This window comes from Vulpes vulpes, chromosome 3 (assembly GCF_048418805.1).
Source record: "Vulpes vulpes isolate BD-2025 chromosome 3, VulVul3, whole genome shotgun sequence".
Lineage (NCBI taxonomy): Eukaryota > Metazoa > Chordata > Mammalia > Carnivora > Canidae > Vulpes > Vulpes vulpes.
Genome location: NC_132782.1, coordinates 5,950,067 through 5,969,045, shown reverse-complemented (window position 1 = coordinate 5,969,045; position 18,979 = coordinate 5,950,067). Strand labels below are relative to the sequence as shown.

General features: G+C 34.6%; 1 protein-coding gene across 50 annotated transcripts in view; it reads left to right on the top strand.

Moving 5' to 3' along the window:
- BAZ2B (bromodomain adjacent to zinc finger domain 2B) overlaps nt 1-18,957 on the top strand; it is a 290,834-nt gene extending 271,877 nt beyond the window's left edge. For all 50 annotated transcript variants that reach the window (XM_072751680.1, XM_072751670.1, XM_072751660.1 and 47 more), the window contains 6 exons: nt 2,099-2,409; nt 2,796-2,931; nt 6,492-6,638; nt 13,425-13,690; nt 13,948-14,091; nt 17,484-18,957. In XM_072751680.1, the coding sequence (XP_072607781.1) occupies nt 2,099-2,409; nt 2,796-2,931; nt 6,492-6,638; nt 13,425-13,690; nt 13,948-14,091; nt 17,484-17,637 (1,158 nt within the window). In that variant the 3' untranslated portion in view covers nt 17,638-18,957. The remainder of the gene's footprint in view (nt 1-2,098; nt 2,410-2,795; nt 2,932-6,491; nt 6,639-13,424; nt 13,691-13,947; nt 14,092-17,483) is intronic.
- The last annotated feature ends 22 nt before the right edge of the window (nt 18,958-18,979 follow it).

Genomic DNA, 18,979 nt, shown 5'->3' with positions numbered 1-18,979 from the left:
TTTCCTGGTACTCTAATACAATATAAAAATGCCTCATTTATCTGGCATTCTCAACAAATGAACTCTTCTACACACGTTAATTTTCTGAAGAAATGATAATTATTCAATTTAGTGCTAAAAATTTTTTAACATGTTTGTTGGATCGCTTAAATTGCCTTCTTAAATTGAGAATGATGAATTTGATTTAAATTATCTCGGTGACGTGCTATCTTTAGTATGAAGACCAATGATTAGATAATGATTCCCTCGGGAAACGTGGAGAAGTTTTGCTTCTATATTAAATGATCCTAGTGTGCTTTGCTTTTTAACCTATGTATGATATTGGCTTTCTATAGTCTGTTTTCTTTCATGGTCAGTTGTTACTACTTGCTGGTTTAAATTTGATTAGTTCTACTAGCCCTATTTTCCTCCATCTCTCCTCCCCCCCCCCCCCCCCCCATCTAATTTGCCAGTTCTGATTGGCTATGTTTTGGAAAAGCTCATCATCACATTTTTTCTAAGTTATATATAAAGTACTTTATATATGTGTGAAGCATTTTCCTGGAGATATACTCAAATTTTGGTGCAATGACCTTATCACATTATTGGCTCTTAGATATTTTTGGCTGTGTTCTCAGTTAAGTGGAATTTTTTTAAGTGGTGTGTAGCATCTCTTTCAAACTGTAAGAATGAAGCCATTCAACCTGCATCTATGCATACTATTTATAATTTCCTACTTTCTAAATATAAATACTCTACTGAGTTAATGAGAAAGAATTGATCCCAATATACAAGACAAAATAATTATCACTAAAGAGATTTAATAAAAAGCATAATGTTCATTTTGTTTCTTATTTACTCAGTGCCTATTCCATGTCAGGCAGTGCACATCACAAAATTGGATACAAGGTGGTTTCTGTCCTCAGAAAGCTTGTCAAATAATAGGGAGATAAGACATGTATACATTTCCGTAGAATCTACTGACCACAGACAAGTACAGAGTCCTGCATGAATTTTGAAAAATAATATATGTCTTCTGGTGGGGAGATATGAGAAAGATCAGGGAAGATTTCATGGAGAAGTCGAGAGGGAATTTGAGAAGATGACAAAGCTTCCAATGGTCAGAGAACAGGGGATACCATACTAGGAAAAGCAAACAGCATGAGTGGAGCACCAGGACCAGGAGGCTCAGAACGTATATGTGGAGTGGCAAGTCATGGAATGTGACTCCAGTGAAGGGTACATAAATGGGAACATGCGAGAAAGAGTTAGATTGATGTACTCAAATGTTATGGTAAAAATACAGACTTTGTTAAATAGTAGGGAATCCTTGAAGGATTTAGGCCAGAGGATTGATATAAGCAAGCTAAGTTGTAAGATCATTTATTTATTCAATCAACATTATATATATATATATATATATATATATATATATCGAGTGCCATCTGTTTGCCTTTACTCTGCTGGAGATAAAATGACTAACAGCAGAGATGGCCCTGGAGATAAAATGACTAACAGCAGACATGGCCCCTGCCCTCATGGAATTTAGAGGTAAAAAATGTTAGTCAAATAATTTAGTACTGTAAAATTGTGACTACCACAAGGCTATGGAGTACTATGTAGTTCTATGAAAGCCTGTAACAGGGAGACTTAACCTCCTAATAGGAGGTCAGGGAAGGATTCCTTGACATACAGACAAAACAGTTTAGGCAAAACTCCTGTGGCTGAAGGAAAAATGGTAAGTACAGAAGAGTGATGGAAGAAGTGAGAATGGAAAAGAAGAGCAAAGTTCAAAGACTACCAAGAGTTTTCCGTTTACGTGGTCCCATGAAATTAATAAGTTTTTATTCTCAAGTCCTTCAGAATACTTTACTGATTTTTCATTACACCTTTCATGAGATCAAAAGCTATTCAATTTTCTTCTTCAAACTTTTCTTACAACTGTTTCTTGTAATTTTCTGTTCTTGTCTCTACCTAGCATTAGGAAACACAAGATAAAAACTTTCAGTAAAGATCCTTGAGATCTGCTGGTGTCTGCTGCTGTATTTTAAGTACAGGTCATTCACCCATCAGGAATCTTAAGAGGAAACCATAATAACATTATTCTCTTGATATATAGGGTTGGATGTGTCCAGAGCCTGCATCAGAAAGGGAGGACTTGGTATATTTTGAACATAAGTCATTTTCTAAATTGTGCAAGGAGCATGATGGAGAATTTACTGGCGAAGAAGAAAGCAGTGCACATGCTCTAGAACGGAAGAGTGACAACCCCCTAGATATAGCTGTAACCAGGCTGGCTGATTTGGAGCGGAACATTGAGAGAAGGTATCTGAAGAGCCCCTTAAGTACCACCATTCAGATCAAACTGGATAATGTGGGCACAGTTACTGTCCCTGCTCCTGCACCATCCATTAGTGGTGATGGTGACGGGTAGGTTATTGAGATTAACTTGAAAAATTATTGTGCTTCTTTGCTAATTGGAGCCTATTTTCTATTGCCTGTTATCTATGTATCTTCTTGTATGTCTGTGATCCATATGGATCATGCTATTTGCATGGTGCTTTGTAAAAACATTTTTTTTTTGTTATGTGCGTTGATAATCCTGCAAAGTGATCTTACATTTACCTGGTTGTGACTAAGCTTTGAGGCACGTAGCCACAGTCTGCGCACTACATCAAATTTAGTTGCTTAAACCTTATTCTTATTGGCTGTTACATGTTTTTGTCATTGCTTGGCTTTCAGTGTGATGATTGTTTCACATTCAGTAACCATAAATGTGGATATGACCTACTTAATTTTTCTATATTTCAATGCAGAATTGAAGAGGATATTGCTCCAGGGCTCAGGGTATGGAGAAGGGCATTATCAGAAGCTCGCAGTGCTGCACAGGTAGCTCTGTGCATTCAGCAGTTACAGAAATCAATAGCATGGGAAAAATCAATTATGAAAGTTGTAAGTGTTTTCATTTAAGAAATACTATAACTAATTTACTTTGTCCTGTTTTTCCCAACCTCTAAATCTTTCTTAATTGTACTTTACTTATTGTCAAAATAATGTATGCTTTACTTGACAGTTTAAGTCTTAAATACTGTATTAGTTTGATACTTTTCTCCTTATTTTGAGCTTTTTGAAGGAACCTACCAAATATGTTCTCTCGTATTTTTAAAAATCTTGATTCTCATTCCGTTGAGTATTGTTTATAATTCTGACTGAAGTTATTTTCTATTCTGTTCACATAATAGTTGTTAATCTAAATATTTTGAAGACCCTTTCAACTCTTGTAAACATTCCAGTTGCTAACATTATCTGCTACATTCACTGCATTCTTAAAATGTCTTATATTTCTACCAATTCTTTTTTTTTGTAATGCTAAGAAATACTAAGATAACTAAATGCAAAATAAGTAGGGAGCTTAATTCGTGCACTATCATATATATGACATCGGATGTAGCTGACATGAAGAGTTAGTTCTTTTACTTTTTCCTCTAACAATTAAAACTGGTTTTTCACCTTTTTTGCTCAAGCCCAAATAGTTAGCATCATGTAGTGGCCTCTACTTTGTACCAGGCACCAAATACCATATATTCAAAATAATAGCTATATTCCATATATCTTTCAGAGAGATACTCATTTTAAATCATGTTCATGTCCTTCTTGACTCATATATCAGATATATCCCATATTTATTATATGTGAACTTTTACGAATTACTTTGACATTTGCTTTTGAATTACAGATTAGCTGTAAAGCCCAAACATTTGAGATTAGTTTTTATGAATGACTAAGAGAAAAATTCCTTTACTTAAAATAGTTACTCCCCAAAGAAAAGAAGTGATCCTTAAATAATTTAGCATTCTTTGCTTTATTTTAACCTCTAAGTTTAGACTACTCAAGGCCCTACTCATTCTTACAAACAAATTTGGTTGATATAAAATATCCATGGAATAATGAATCTACAGTTTTCACAAAATTCACCCTAAGTTTTAAAGCATGTTCCATTCATCTGGTAGCATTTTTACCAGGTAAAAAGAATTTTTCTTCTAAAACTTATTATTAAAACCAGTTTTATTTATTTATTTATTTAGATTTGTATTTATTTATTCATGAGAAACACAGAGAGAGAGAGAGGCAGAGACACAGGCAGAGGGAGAAGCAGGCTCCACGCAGGGAGCCCAGTGTGGGACTCGATCCCGGGTCTCTAGGATCAGGTCCTGGACTGAAGGCGGCGCTAAACCGCTGAGCCACCTGGGCTGCCCCTAAAACCAGTTATAAAATCATCTTGGAGAAATATATTTGGTGAAACCTAGGAGTAATGATCAAAAGAGATTGAATTCTACATCAAAATAAAATTGGAGCAGTTCTTTTTTCTCATGTATGCCAAAGTGTAGTCATCATGATGTGGTCAGTTTTGTTATGGCCGGTATATAGAAACCCAAAATTTGTACCAAAATCTGCCTTTTATTTGCTGAAAGTATACTTACTTTCAGCAAACAAAAACTTTATTTAATTTTTGGCAAATTCATAAGCCTTTTTCATGCTATTAATATAGACTTACCTTTATTTAACTCCATCTCTTATGATCTTCATTTATTAATATTTAATAGTATATTATTTGCTATGAAACTATCTTGAAGGCATAGTTTCATATTCAAAGATTTATGAGCACTTTTTAACCTTTAACTAGAAATGTAATAGTCCCTAGAATAATTCTCATAACAAGTCCTAACAAAATGTTAAAGTATTCAGTACCTTTAGAAATACCCTCTTTGCTAGAGACACGGTTTACCATCAAAAGAAGGAGCTGTCATAATTTGTGTCCAGGTAATTTCTCTGCCCACAGTATGCTTTATATTGTGGCTAACGTTAAGCATAGGCAACATCTATTTTATGCTGTACATTTCCTCTAACATACTATGAGCTATTGCTGTGATTTTTCAAAAGTGTTATGAGCTTGATACCTGTCACCCTTTTTTAACAAGTATCAGAAATAATTTTATTTTTAAATCATAAATGTGAGATGTCAAAGAGACTTTATAGTATTTTTAGTTACCTATTATAATAAATAGAATTTACTTAATGTTCATGAATCTGATTTTTTACTTTGATTGCTATAGGGATTTAATTATAACCTTCCAAATGTTATTTCTCAATATTTTTACAATAGAAGTTGTAAAGATGTAATTTAAATGTGGAGGAGTTAAGGTATTTAGTGATGTGGTATTAGAAAAGGTCATAAAATAAATGCTTACTGTTGGAATGTTAAACTCTGCTGCTTTTGCTCTTAGTACACATGCCAATTTTAGTATTATGTATATTATATATACTTGATAGATATTTAAGCTGAATAGTGTGTATCTGCCATTTCGATAAGATTTTTAAGCTATCATTGGTGTATATATTGAGTTATGTAAGGCAATTTTAGTTTAGACTTCCCTAGATTAAGATTTAATGTTGTATTGAAAGTTTTAAAAGATTAAGTTTGAACAGTTAAGCCATTGTTTTTAAGAATATAAATATATAGCTTTAAATTAGCATGAATGATTTATAGTTTAAATGTTTTTATTTTTAAAATGATTACAAGACATTCTCTACTGTGACTAAGAGTATAAACTAATTGTCAAAACACAGTGTTAGTATTTACCATTTTTTAAAGTCGTCTTGACAGTTTTTCTTTTCTAACTTTGCTTTCCCTTTGTGAAACTTATTATACAGAATATGTATGCATGGTGGGGGGGATCTCCTTACAGATTTTAAAGTTCTTAATGATACTAGAAACTTTTTCACAGAGAAGAAATACTTTTGTTTTTAGTTCTACAAAATAAATCATGATCAATTAAATTCTTTGATTTAATTTGTTACCAATTTTTTTTTTCTCCTTAGAAATCATTTTGTAGGATTCATTTTCTGCACTTGTGACACATGTTTGATTTGGGTTGAATTCCAAAGTTTCCTGGTTTGGACACATTTTTTAATCAATCACAAAAAGTAGATGGATAATTTAGCCAAAATATAAGGTCATCTTTTTATTATTATATATAATTTTGATACTAATACAAGTTTCCTGATTTTGATCTTAAAAAATTACTCTAACTCTTACTTATTTCTTTCTCAGGATATCATGAGGATGCTAAGATAAGCAAAAGATGAAATACATTAAAAAATTAAAACACCATGTATTAAAGCTATTCATTGCTTTATGTGCTCTAATGTCACGTTAATTATTTCATATGTTAATGTGTACATGCTTCTGAAGTGTGTGCAGGCATTCAACCTCTAGCTTTGTTCTCTGCAGTGTACTTGAAATGTGCATTTACCCCAACTGAACTGCTCACCCGTCATGTGGTCCATATCTGTGTAATGAGAGATACATAGATTTGTATGGCTACTCTATATTTGTTAGCAAGCGGAATGTTTGTTACTAATAAAAATCAGGACTTACAGTGTGTTTACTATCCGAATAACGATTCTTCATGGCAGAGAGCTAATTTTAAATGATTTCTCATGTATTATAGTACTGCCAGATCTGTCGAAAGGGGGATAATGAAGAACTGCTTCTCCTTTGTGATGGCTGTGACAAAGGCTGTCACACATACTGCCATAGACCCAAGATTACCACTATACCAGATGGGGACTGGTTTTGTCCAGCTTGCATTGCTAAGGTGAGACTGATCTAACGCTAAACGTTTTAATTGCCCAGTGAAAATGCAGAGTTGTGTGGGGATTTTTTCAAGATACAATTCATAGGCCATAAAAATCACCTTTTTAAAGTGTACAACTCAGTGGTTGCACAATAGTCACAAAGTTGTACAACTATCACCACCATTTAATTCTACAGCACTTTTCATTACCCCAACAAAGAGTCTCTGTGCTCAATATAAGCCACTCCCCGTTCCCCCTGTCTCCCCTTGCCTTTGGCAACCATTAGTCTACTTTCTGTCTCCATGGATTTGCCTATTCTGGCCATTACATATAAATGGAATCATACAATATACTGCCTTCTGTACCTGACTTCTTTCACTTAGCACAATATTTTCGGGCTCATTCACATTCCAGCATGTATTAGTACTTCCTTTTTATAGTCCAATGATATTCCATTATTTGGATGTACCACATTTTGTTTAACCATTCTTCAGTTGATAGACATTTGGGTTGTTTCCATATTTTGGCTATTATGAATAATATGAATACTTCTGTGAAACATTCATACATAAGTTTTTATATGAATAGGTGTCTCTACTTCTTTTGGGTATATACCTAGGACTTAAATTCCTAGGAGAGATGGCAATAGGATATATATATTTTAGGTCACTTTCTGGTCACATTTAAATTAGAAACCTGTGGACACTCATACTGATTGATTAAAGAGAAGCAATATGATAATAGAAAGTAAGGAGTAGGAAGTGTGAAAGTGTCAGTAGGTATTGAGGGCCAGAGTCTGTTAGGTGTTCCCTAACTCAGTCACTCCCTTCCATGCTTATGTCTTGGCCAATAATTACCATTAATCATTACCAGTAACTGCCACGTCTCCCCAAACTAAATTCCAAACATCCATCTATTTACTGCCTCCTTTCTTTTCAGTCTAGCCTCTTTCACGCTCTAACTCCAATTCTCTGACCTCTAATCTATTTATCTGAACACCTTCTCACTGTCCCTCTATAGACCCTTCGTGTCCTTTCTTTCTTTTCTCCTAACCTCACTTGTAATGTGTCAGCATTTCATTATCATAATCATGCATCCACCTTTATCCCTTATCCTCTATTCTTGACTTCTCAACACCTATACTTTTATATCTAAATGTGGTTGGAGAAAACACCCAGCCCTTTAAATTTGAGGTATTAAGAGGACCTTTAATGGTGCCTGATGATTTATCTCCATCTCTGTCTCCTCCATCCTTATTCTCAGCTGATGACCTTACTCCCATTTCCCTGTGAAAATAGAAGCCACCAGAAGAAAATATTACAAGAAATTGCCACCACATCCACTATCCTTCCTGTGTCTGTGCTCACATACTCTACTTTCTCTCCTGTTGGCGTGAATTGCTAGTGGCTCTGACAAACTCAGTTTCCCCTACTTATGACTCACAACCCACCCCCTCTTACCTTTTTAGGAGTCTGATTCCAACAGTTCTTCTTCTGCACCATCAGTGTCTCCTCCTCCTGAGTCCTTCTCGTCAACCCACTAACATGCTTCCATCTTGAGATTCCATCTTGAGATTCCTTCCATCTTGAGAGAACTAAACAAAAATTCCTTCCATCTTGAGAGAACTAAACAAAAACCATCTTCTGGGCTCACTTCTTTCTTGATTCACTTCCCCTATTTCTCCCCTTCCCGTTACAGAAGAACTCATGGAAAGTTTTCTGTTTTGGTTCTCTGATTTTTCTCTTCCAAATCACTCTTGAATTTACTCCAGTCAGATTTTCACCTCCATAGCTTCTCCAAAATTGCTCTTATCATAATCACAAATGACTTCCACATTGCTTAATTCAGTGATCTGTGCGTAGGCCTCATCTAACCTAGTAGGTATATTTGATACAGTGGAGCATTCCATCTCCCTGAAATCCTGTTTCAGAACACCTGGGTAGCTCAGTCATTGAGCATCTGCCTTTGGCTCTGGTCATGATCCTGGGGTCCTGGGATCAAGTTCCGCATCGGGCTCCCCTAAGGGAGCCTGCTTCTTCCTCTGCCTGTGTCTCTGCCTTGTTCTGTGTGTCTCTCATGAATAAGTAAAATCTTTAAAAAAGAAAGAAACTGTTTCTACTTGACTTCCAGGATACCATACTTACCTGGCTGGCCTTCTGCCTTTGCTCTTTTTCAGTCCTTTTGCTGGTTATTCTTACGTCCCCAATATCTAACATTGGAGCACTTTCGTAGCTTCAGAGTTATCTGTAAGATGGGATAGTATCTAATTTGTAGAGAGTTTTTTTTAAGATTTTATTTATTTATTTATTTATTTGAGAGAGAGGAGGAGAGAGGACATGGGCGCACATGCATGCAGGAGTAGGGACCAAGGGAGGGGGAGAGCAGGCTCCTGGCTGAGCACAGAGCCCAGCACATTGCTCTATCCCAGGACCCCGAGATCATGACCTCAGCTGAAATCAAAAGTCAAAAGCTCAACTGACTGAGCCACCCAGGTACCCCTAATTCGTAAAGATATTTAAAGATCAAATATGGTCATGTATATGAGAGTTTTTATGACTTTAGAATTCTGTGATATGTATATTAATGCTTTATTATATATGTGATTTTTATTATTTACATTTTATTTTTATAATATATTTATATTTACAAGATAGCAGAGGGTCCCACATGGCATTATATTCACTAATAATTTTTAATTTTTCATTACTTAATTTGTCATATCTAGTTAAGTATAATTCAGTAATTTTCACTTATTGTACATAAATTATCTTTTAGCTTCTTAACTGTCAAGTTATAGAAATTTCCTCCAATGCTTTATGAATTAGTAACAAATTGGTATGTTGATTCTTGAATTATCATCTGGTAGACTATAGGAGGTTTTGTTTTCAGTAAATTTGCTCAAGTTAGGATTCTGCCTATCAGTCATTCAAGGAGTGGACCAGAAGATGTAAGATCTCTGATCTAATCCAAGTGCTTCTATGTAATGCAGATTTCTAAGCCTCTGCCCTCTTTGTTTTTTAAATGTAGTGAATTAGATGTAGCATTTCTTACAACAATAAGAAATATTAAACGTTTGATTTTGATATATAAAGATTTTTAAAGTTGATGTTTTTAAACTCTTTCCAGTTAAATCAGTTTTTATAATATCTTGTTCTCAAATGGTTATTTATGAAGCATTGTGATTAAGTATTTTTACTCTGTGTATATGTATGTGCATGCCAATATATATACATATACTTTATTATATTTATATATATTTATTAAGTTTATAGATTTATTTGTTTTATATATATCTCACAGGATCATAAACTCAAAAGGACATGTATGTATGCGTGTGCCCATATATATATATACTTTATACATACTCACAGACACACACACACACACACTTGAGGTTTCAAACTCCAATACCTAAAAAAGCCAGGCAAATGACAAAAAAAGAGTTGAGACTGTAGCAAAAAGGAAAGTCATGCCCCAATTTAAATACAACATCATTACTCAGCTCTAGTCAGTTGTTGTCATGTAGACATGTGGGCCCAATGTTCCAGGATCTACCAGTATTTCAGGATTATAGATTTTTATGGGTATCTGCCCAAATGTTTAATGTTGGCAACAAACTTAGAATTTTTACAAGCATTATATGAGCCAAACAGCAACATGTTCTGTGGGCTGTTTACCACCTGTGAGCCACCAGGTCACATACTTCCGATATGTAAATATACAAACAACAGAAATGTGCCTCTGTATGTGTAATCTGATAGGTTCTGCTTTAGATGTACTGAAGTTCCTCTTTGAATTTGGGTTCTGACAAGATGGAGAAAAAGGGTAGGGAGTGGGGCATCTCTGTCCCAGAACAAAGTAATTCAGGTAACAGAGTAACTATATAAAAGCTTGCTTTTAAAAGTATGTGTATGTGGGGGCATCTAGCTGGCTCAGTCAGTGGAGCATGTGACTCTTGAACTCGAGGTTGTGAGTTCAAGTGCCACAACCGGTGTAGAGATTTCCTAAAAAATAAAAGTCTCTAAAAATAAGGTATGGGTATGTGTACATGTAATGAGGCAAGCTGATAAACATTATTTAGTAAATATATAAACGTCATCATCAGGTACGCAAATGTCATCATCTTTTTGAAACACGCAATTCTTTTGATTCTGAAAAATTTCATGTTCTTACGAGTTTGTTAGAAAATGATCCCAAGTAACAATTTAGTTCACATAAGGAACTAGAAGTTTTGGCCCCTTATTCATGAAATTTTGTTCTTTTTAAGTAACATAATTCTTCAGTCTAACCTAATCTTCATATATGGGCTTTTTCTTCATTAAGCATTCTCTTTCTCTTATGACTTGAGCTAGAAGCTTAGTATAATACGAAAACTCAGAATATCAGATATTAGTGAATAAAAATAAACTAAATGGAAAAGAAACTTAGTAAGACATTTTAATTATTTTTTTTAAAGACCTTATTTATTCATGAGAGACACACAGAGAGAGAGGCAGAGGGAGAAGCAGGCTCCATGCAAGGAGCCCGATGTGGGACTCGATCCTGGGTCTCCAGGATCACACCCTGAGCTGCAAGTGGCACCAAACTGCTGTGCCACCCGGGCTGCCCCACTTTAATTATTTTAATTAGTGACAAGAGATAGTGGTTCTTTGATATGATATGAGGAAGGTATCACATTTATAGTGTGACTTATTTCAGGCAATTAAAATATCTCCTCAACTATACTTGTAACATCCCAATAAAGAGCCAAATAGTTTTAATTGCTTATAGGCAATTATTTAAAAATATTACTAGAAAAGTTTATGAAATCCTCAAAGAAATTAATATGAAATACTCCAAAGAAACGTTTTTAGCCAAATCTATTTCAAGAATATAGCCAACTTTAGATTGTATCTGGACCAAATATCTGACTCTATGATCTAAGATTTCTTAACAGTGTGCTTAAGAGAAGAGATAATTGTTTTTGAAAGATGTATTTATTTACTTTAGAGAGAGAACATGAGCCCATGTGCACATGGGAGGAGGGGCAGAGAGAGTCTTAATCAGACTCCACATTGAGGGCACAGCCTGACATGGACCCCAAAGCAGGGCTGGATCTCAAAGACCCTGAGACCATGACCACAGCTGAAACCAAGAGTCAAGAGCTCAACCAACTACACCCCAAGAAGAAATCGTTTTTTATTCTTATTTTTTGTTTTTAAAGATTTTATTTATTTTTTCATGAGAGACACAGAGAGAGAGATAGGCAGAGACATAGGCAGAAGGAGAAGCAGGCTCCACATAGGGAACCCAATGTGGGACTTGATCCCCGGACTCCAGGATCATGCCCTGAGCCGAAGGCAGACACTCAACCACTGAGCCACCCAGGTGTCCCAAGAAATGGTTTTAAAAGAGGGTTAGCACTATGCTGGAAAATCAAAACAAAAACTTTCATTACCAGTGACTGCATATCTCTCCTCCCTGATCTATTGTATTTAACATTTAACTCTCAAAATACGGACTTATTTCCCTATTTCTAAATGGGGGTGGGGGAGCTCATTGTGATATCAGTGTGCTGCCTGCAAGTTCTAGGTACATTGGGTAAGGCTACACTGAGATTTTTTTTTTTTTAATGTACCTTTAGAGTTAGAATGGCCTTACCAGTTGTGTGGCTTATCTTTCTTATTTTACAGATGAGAAAACAAGGCCTCAAGGGTATTTTTTGGTATAAATTCCATAGCTGGTTACTGACAGAGCCATGGCTGGAATTCATATCCTTAACTATGATCTCTCTTATACTATGTCTTTATTGTTTTTCTCAAAAGCAGACATCTATTTTTCTCTCTCTCTGATTTCTCACCATTGCTTTGTTCACACCTGGGAACCACAATTTAGCACTCTCTTTTTATAGCAAATGCTTTTTCTCTTTTAAACAAAAACAAACAAATTTCCAGTAGATTTAATCACTTATAAAGGACTTCTTTATTTGATGACTTTTATATTTTGTGAGCCTAGTACATGTTTTCATGTTTTGGCCTAGCTTTTTATTTTTAAAAAGATTTTATTTATTCATGAAAGGCACAGAAAGAGAGGCAGAGACATAGGCAGAGGGAGAAGCAGGCTCCCTGCAGGGAGCCCAATGTGGAACTCGATCCCAGGACCCTGGGATCATGACCCGAGCCAAAGGCAGATGCTCAACCACTGGGCCACCCAGATGCCCCTGGCCTAGCTTTTTACTTACCTTTTCAACTATCTTATTAATAAGCTCTCTGTTTTAACTTTCACTTTTCTTAATTGTGTTCTAAAAGATAGTCCTTTTTACCTTTAAACTCATTTGGTTAGTGACCTAGATTAAAGGAATACTGCAAAATTCTGTAGTGCCAAAGGTGGATTAGCATGAGATCAGTAGCTTCAAGTTTTAGGAGTTCTTTTTTTTTTTTTCAAGATTTTGTTTTTTTATTCATGAGAGATACAGAAAGAGAGGCAGAGACACAGGCAGAGGGAGAAGCAGGCTCCATGCAGGGAGCCCCACGTGGGACTCAATCCCAGGAATCTGGGATCATATAGAACAAAAGGCAGATGCTCAACTGCTAAGCCACCCAGGCGTCCCAAGTTTTAGGAGTTCTTAAGATAGATTTTTCATGCTTTATTAGATTTTAACCTTATGTTATGGGAGAACAAATTCATAGATATCTCTTAAAAATAAAACAACCTGTAAATCAGAGATAATATTCTTTGTCCTGTCAGACTTTCATAATTTAAAAAAATTGAAGGTCTGTAGATGGTTATTTTCTTGTAAAACTCATTTACTTTTTTTTTTAATTAAGGCAAGTGGTCAAACTTTAAAAATCAAAAAACTTCAAGTCAAAGGAAAAAAGACCAATGAGTCAAAGAAAGGCAAGAAAGTAACTTTAACAGGGGATACTGAAGATGAGGACTCTGCATCTACAAATAGCTCACTAAAAAGAGGAAACAAAGACCTGAAAAAAAGAAAAATGGAAGAAAACACTTCTGTTAACTTGTCAAAACAGGAAAGTTTTACTTCTGTTAAGAAACCTAAAAGAGATGACTCCAAAGACCTCGCTCTTTGCAGGTATTATTTCAGTTTACACATACAATATACTTACAACATTTCATTTGTTTAGAAACTTTCTACAATATTAAAGGTTACTTTTTGACAATTTACATAAATAGGAAAATGTAAACTCTATGGTATAAATAAATGTATTTCATCCTTTTAAATTAATTTGCATTGTTTCTACTTACAAAGAGATTATAAAAACTACGTTTTTAATAAAAATTGATAATTCTAAAACACAGATACTGATTTCAAACATTATTTTTTTTTAGTATGATCCTTACTGAAATGGAAACTCATGAGGATGCATGGCCTTTTCTACTTCCTGTAAACTTGAAACTTGTTCCTGGGTATAAGAAAGTTATTAAGAAACCTATGGATTTTTCCACAATTAGAGAGAAATTAAGTAGTGGACAGTAAGTAAATCATTTCAGTTCAATACTTACTGAATGCTTAATATGTTTTGGGTACTCTTCTAGTGAGCCAAAAATATATTAATTAAAGGGCCTGCCTTTGGAGAGGCTGTGTGTGTGTGTTTAGGGTAGTATGGTATGGAAGACAAGTCCATTAAAATTGTTTAGATAATTAAAAAGCAGTGTGATTAAAGCTGCTCTTGACATTGGAAGGCCACCAAACCCAGCCTGAGAGGTAAAGAAAAGTAACAGGGAAGCGCCCCAAAGTAAGTAAATAACAAGTTGGAGGTTGTATTGTACATCAATGGAATATTGATAATATCTCATGTGGATTTAACAAAGATTGACTAATATTTCCAGATCATCACAATGTAGAGATAAAAGTTCATTGGAAATTTTAAATATTAAACGTTGTATTATATGTTGTTGGAGAATACGAAAAATGTATTTATTAAACGTGGAAGAAAACTCTTTGTGATCCTACCTGAAGAGTAAAGTGACTTCCTGGCCACAGTTAATATTTGTTAGGTCACCTCAAGCTCCCCAGAGTAGCAGTTCTTAATGGAATTTATTTGGTTCTGAACATTGGCTCATTTTGGAGCCCGAAAAATGAGGCTGTTCACTTGCAAAATAAGCCCACACAAAAGCATTCCTCATTTGAATGGCGGGGAGCTAAGCTGTATATGTTCGCTTCTCCATTATCTGCTCCTCTTATTCCTTGTGGTTTAGCTTAAAGTACCCTGTGACCGTAATTTTTTGTGACCGGCAAAGACACAAAAAATATGGAGAAAGAAGGAGTTTTACATTGAAAGAATAACTATAAAATAGATTCTAGTTACGTTATTATTGTTGCTAGTATGATTACCATTATAATTCAGTATGTTATTTAGCTCCTCCTGGGTGTTCTTTTGGTGAAAATCACTGTGCTCCATAATTTACATTCAGTTTGAAGAGTTAAATAGAATTTAACTCATAATGATCACTGTTCTTCTCACGTCGTATCAAAGATTTGAGAAACTGGGCAGCCCCAGTGGCTTAGCGGTTTAGCACTGCCTTCAGCCCAGGCATGATCCTGGAGACCCAGGATCAAGTCCCCCGTAGGGCTCCCTGCGTGGGGCCTGCTTCTCCTTCTGCCTCTCTCTCTCTCTCTCTCTCTCTCTGTCCCTCTCTGTCTCTGTCTCTAATAAATAAATAAATAAATAATCTTTAAAAAAATTAAAAAAAAAAAGATTTGAGAAACTGACCAAATGACCTATTTCTTTCTTTGGAGCCTGAAATATCAGTTTTTCAAAAGATTATGTGTTTTGTTTTGCTTTTTTTTTTTTTTTAAATTATAGAAGGGACCTACCCAAACTCAGAAAACATTTAGAACCATTAAAAGTACTGGTTCTAATGTGAACCAAAAAGCAATAGCTGCTGTCTAGATATGAACTAGTTCTTTTGCTTTTGCTTTTTTTTCTATCAAACATGTTTAAGTGGGTGGCATAATGCTTTATTATCAACATGGCCTGGACAAAGACTTACACAGAAAGGCTTTACTTGTTCCTGGATGGCAGATGAACCTAACCTCAGAATCCCCAAGATAAACACTAACACAGAGCTTAGACGTTACCAAACATTGGCATTCCCTTTTGAGAATGAGTCCCAGTGAATGGTGGAAGTCACAGCGAAGCAGCAGAGAGAGGGAAGCAGTTCTATATGATCTTGTTTGTGGTGCCAATTCTGTGGGAAGCAAAATTTAGTCGATTCGAGCTCATCTCACTTCAAGTTGTTTGATTAAACCCAAACTAATAAGTTGGAACCAAAACTCATAAACAATATTTCAAATGTTTAAACTAGAAATTTATAGAATAGAGGGGAGGAAGTACTTTAATGAATCTTTCTGGGTCCCATCAACTGTGGGAATAGTATTCGTTTCACCTGGAATTCTGTCCTGGATTCTAGTCTCCCCAGCATTAGTCATTAACCTTTTCTTATAAGAAGGAACAGTCTAAAAAGATAAATATTTCTCAAAGTAACTTTTAAATATTTTATAAAAATTATTCCCACACATGTTATATGATTCCATTTATATTAAACTTTCACAATAGGCAAATCCATAGAGAATGATAGACGGATTGGTGGTTGCCAGGGATGGAACAAGGAAGAATGGGGAGCAACAGCTTAATGGATACAGGGTTTCCTTTTGGGGCAATGTCAGTGTTTTGCCAAGTAGACAGAGGTTGGTAATAGTAAATACTATGAAAGCACTAAATGCCACTGAATTGTATACCTTAAAATGGGTAACTTTATGTTATATGAATTTCCCCTCTTTAAAAAATAATTCCCAGAACAGGGAAGTGAGGTTATATAAGATCTGAATTAATTTTGTGAGCTCATTACAGATAGAGAAATGTTATTTTATTATTGCACATAGTAGAGGGAAGTGGGAAGGAGTAGAAGACTATACAGGGTATCCCATCAAAGAAATAATTCCACTTTTACCAGATCTCAGAGCTTCAGTGTGTACCTCAAGGATATTTCTAATACATAAATTACTTACTATTTAGCTTACCATAAGTTAGAATTAATTTAAATTTCTAAAAGACCTCTTTTAAACTATATTGGTTTGTCTTGAGTTGGCTTGAAACAAACCATTCCTTTTACCAGTGAGTTTAGGCAGATTCATTCATCTTTCCGTTTTCCACGTTTTTACAGAGAAAAAGGTTTGGGCTTATTACACCAAAAAAGCACTGAAGCCACAGTGCTTCTTATGGAAAGACAGGTCTCCATAATGTTATCTCTGATAAAGGGATAGCACTTATAGCACTTTTTTTTTTTTTTGCTTGTTTTGGATTATCATACTCCAGTATGATACTTTTGCTCGAGCAAAAGTGCACATTTGAAGAGAAAAGAATAGAAATGGGAAATGGAGATTTAACACAGAGCAGTTTGTCCTGGGAAGTAAAAACTACAGGGCAAGTGTAATGTTTATAGTGCATAGGAAGCATTTATGTTATTTCTACTGTGACTAAATATTTTTGAATGTGGATGATAGGATACCACAACTGATCAGAGGAACTAATAAACCAGTCAAGTGGGATGAGTCCTGGGACAGAGAATTATGTACGGTCAAAGAAAATTGGATGTGAAGAAAATGCTAGTTAGTTGAAATATATCTTGATCTTCAGAGAAATGTATTTTTTCCATTTAATCTTTTTAAATCCTACATGGGTCAGAACACATGCAATTTTTTAAATGTTTATCTTTAAGAGAGTATATGTTTTATGTCAATTTAAATGTAGTTATCTTTTTTTTTTCAGTTTTACTTTTCATTTTACCTTTTAATTACCTCTTTGTTTATAAAGCAAAGCCATTGTATAAAAACAACCTCTAAATCATGTGTTTTCTTTCAGATATCCAAACCTTGAAACCTTTGCTGTAGATGTCAGGCTTGTTTTTGACAACTGTGAAACATTTAATGAAGATGATTCTGATATAGGCAGAGCTGGCCACAGTATGAGGAAGTATTTTGAAAAAAAGTGGACAGATATTTTCAAAGTGAGCTGAAGTTATAATAATCTCTCTTTTTTTCCTTTTAAACAAGGACAAATGAGACCAGCAATGTGAACTGTATTTACATAAATGTGCAAGGCACATACATAATGACTTTTTTTTCCTTAAAATAAGTATCACAAAAAAAAGAAGTATCAGAAGAATGATACCATTTTTAAAGGCTTCACTCCTACAACAACCAAGGCCCTTGGTTATTGGTTTGTGTGATTTATCAGCTAATTTAGGTAGAACAGGGAAGCACACCCAAAGAATTTTCAAAGGAAAGGGTGTTATAGTGCAATAGCAATTAAAATATATCAAATCGCACTGAATATTCAACACCAGAGCTCTAATGTGGGAAATGGTTCTCCTTTCCCTCTCAATAAATATCTATTTTTCATTTTTTTACTTTGTAGTTTATTTTTTAGTGAATGTATTTAATTTTATGAATTATTTATGATTAAACCACATCCAGAATCTTCGTTTTCTGTGAAAAGGAAGAACTAGAAAATTGCTTTAAATCTTGAAAATACAACAAGGAATGTTTTAAAATATAAAACAAAGCCAAGTTAAACTGTTTACACTGATGTGCTATAAAAGCACCAAAAATAAACTTTACTGTAGAGTTACAAGTACATTTATATATATGTGTGTATATATATATATGTTGCTGCATCACTTGTGTAGTAAAATTGTATTTCAAGACAGTGAAGAAATATTGACATGTATATACTGTTCATTATTGTTTATATTAAGTCTTGTTTTAAATATGTATTATGTGTATATATTGTTTGGAGACATTATTGTTTATGCCTTAGAAGGACTGTAGCATTTTATTTTAGTCTGAAGGTAATTATAGCTATACAGCTTGTACAGTAATTATCCTCTACCAACACTGTGGCGTCTCCTTGATCTTGGTAGTGCCTGCCTTTGAAACAGGGTGTAGGGGATATTAGTTTTCCATTTTTCTATTTTGTTATATAATTTTAAGCCACCAGGGCCTAAATTAAAGTATAATCATTTGTATCCATGTGGAATAAAATTGTGACAATTTCCTACACACACAGTATTTTTTCATAGAAACATTTCCTTCCCATTTGCCTTGCCTCAGAAATAAATTTAAAAGACATTTGTAACCACTGTGTTTTATCTACTGTGTGTTGTGGTGGCCTGTTGGAGGCAAATAGATCAGATTTTTTTTTTGTACGTATGTAAGAGTACTTGAAGTTTTATTTAAAATAAAATGTTGTGGAAAAGGTAGCATTCTTTTTTTTAGGAGTGTTATTTTTCACTACTATGTGTGGCACGGATACAATAAAAGACTTTTACAAACTAGTTTTTTAGTTTTTCTTAATGA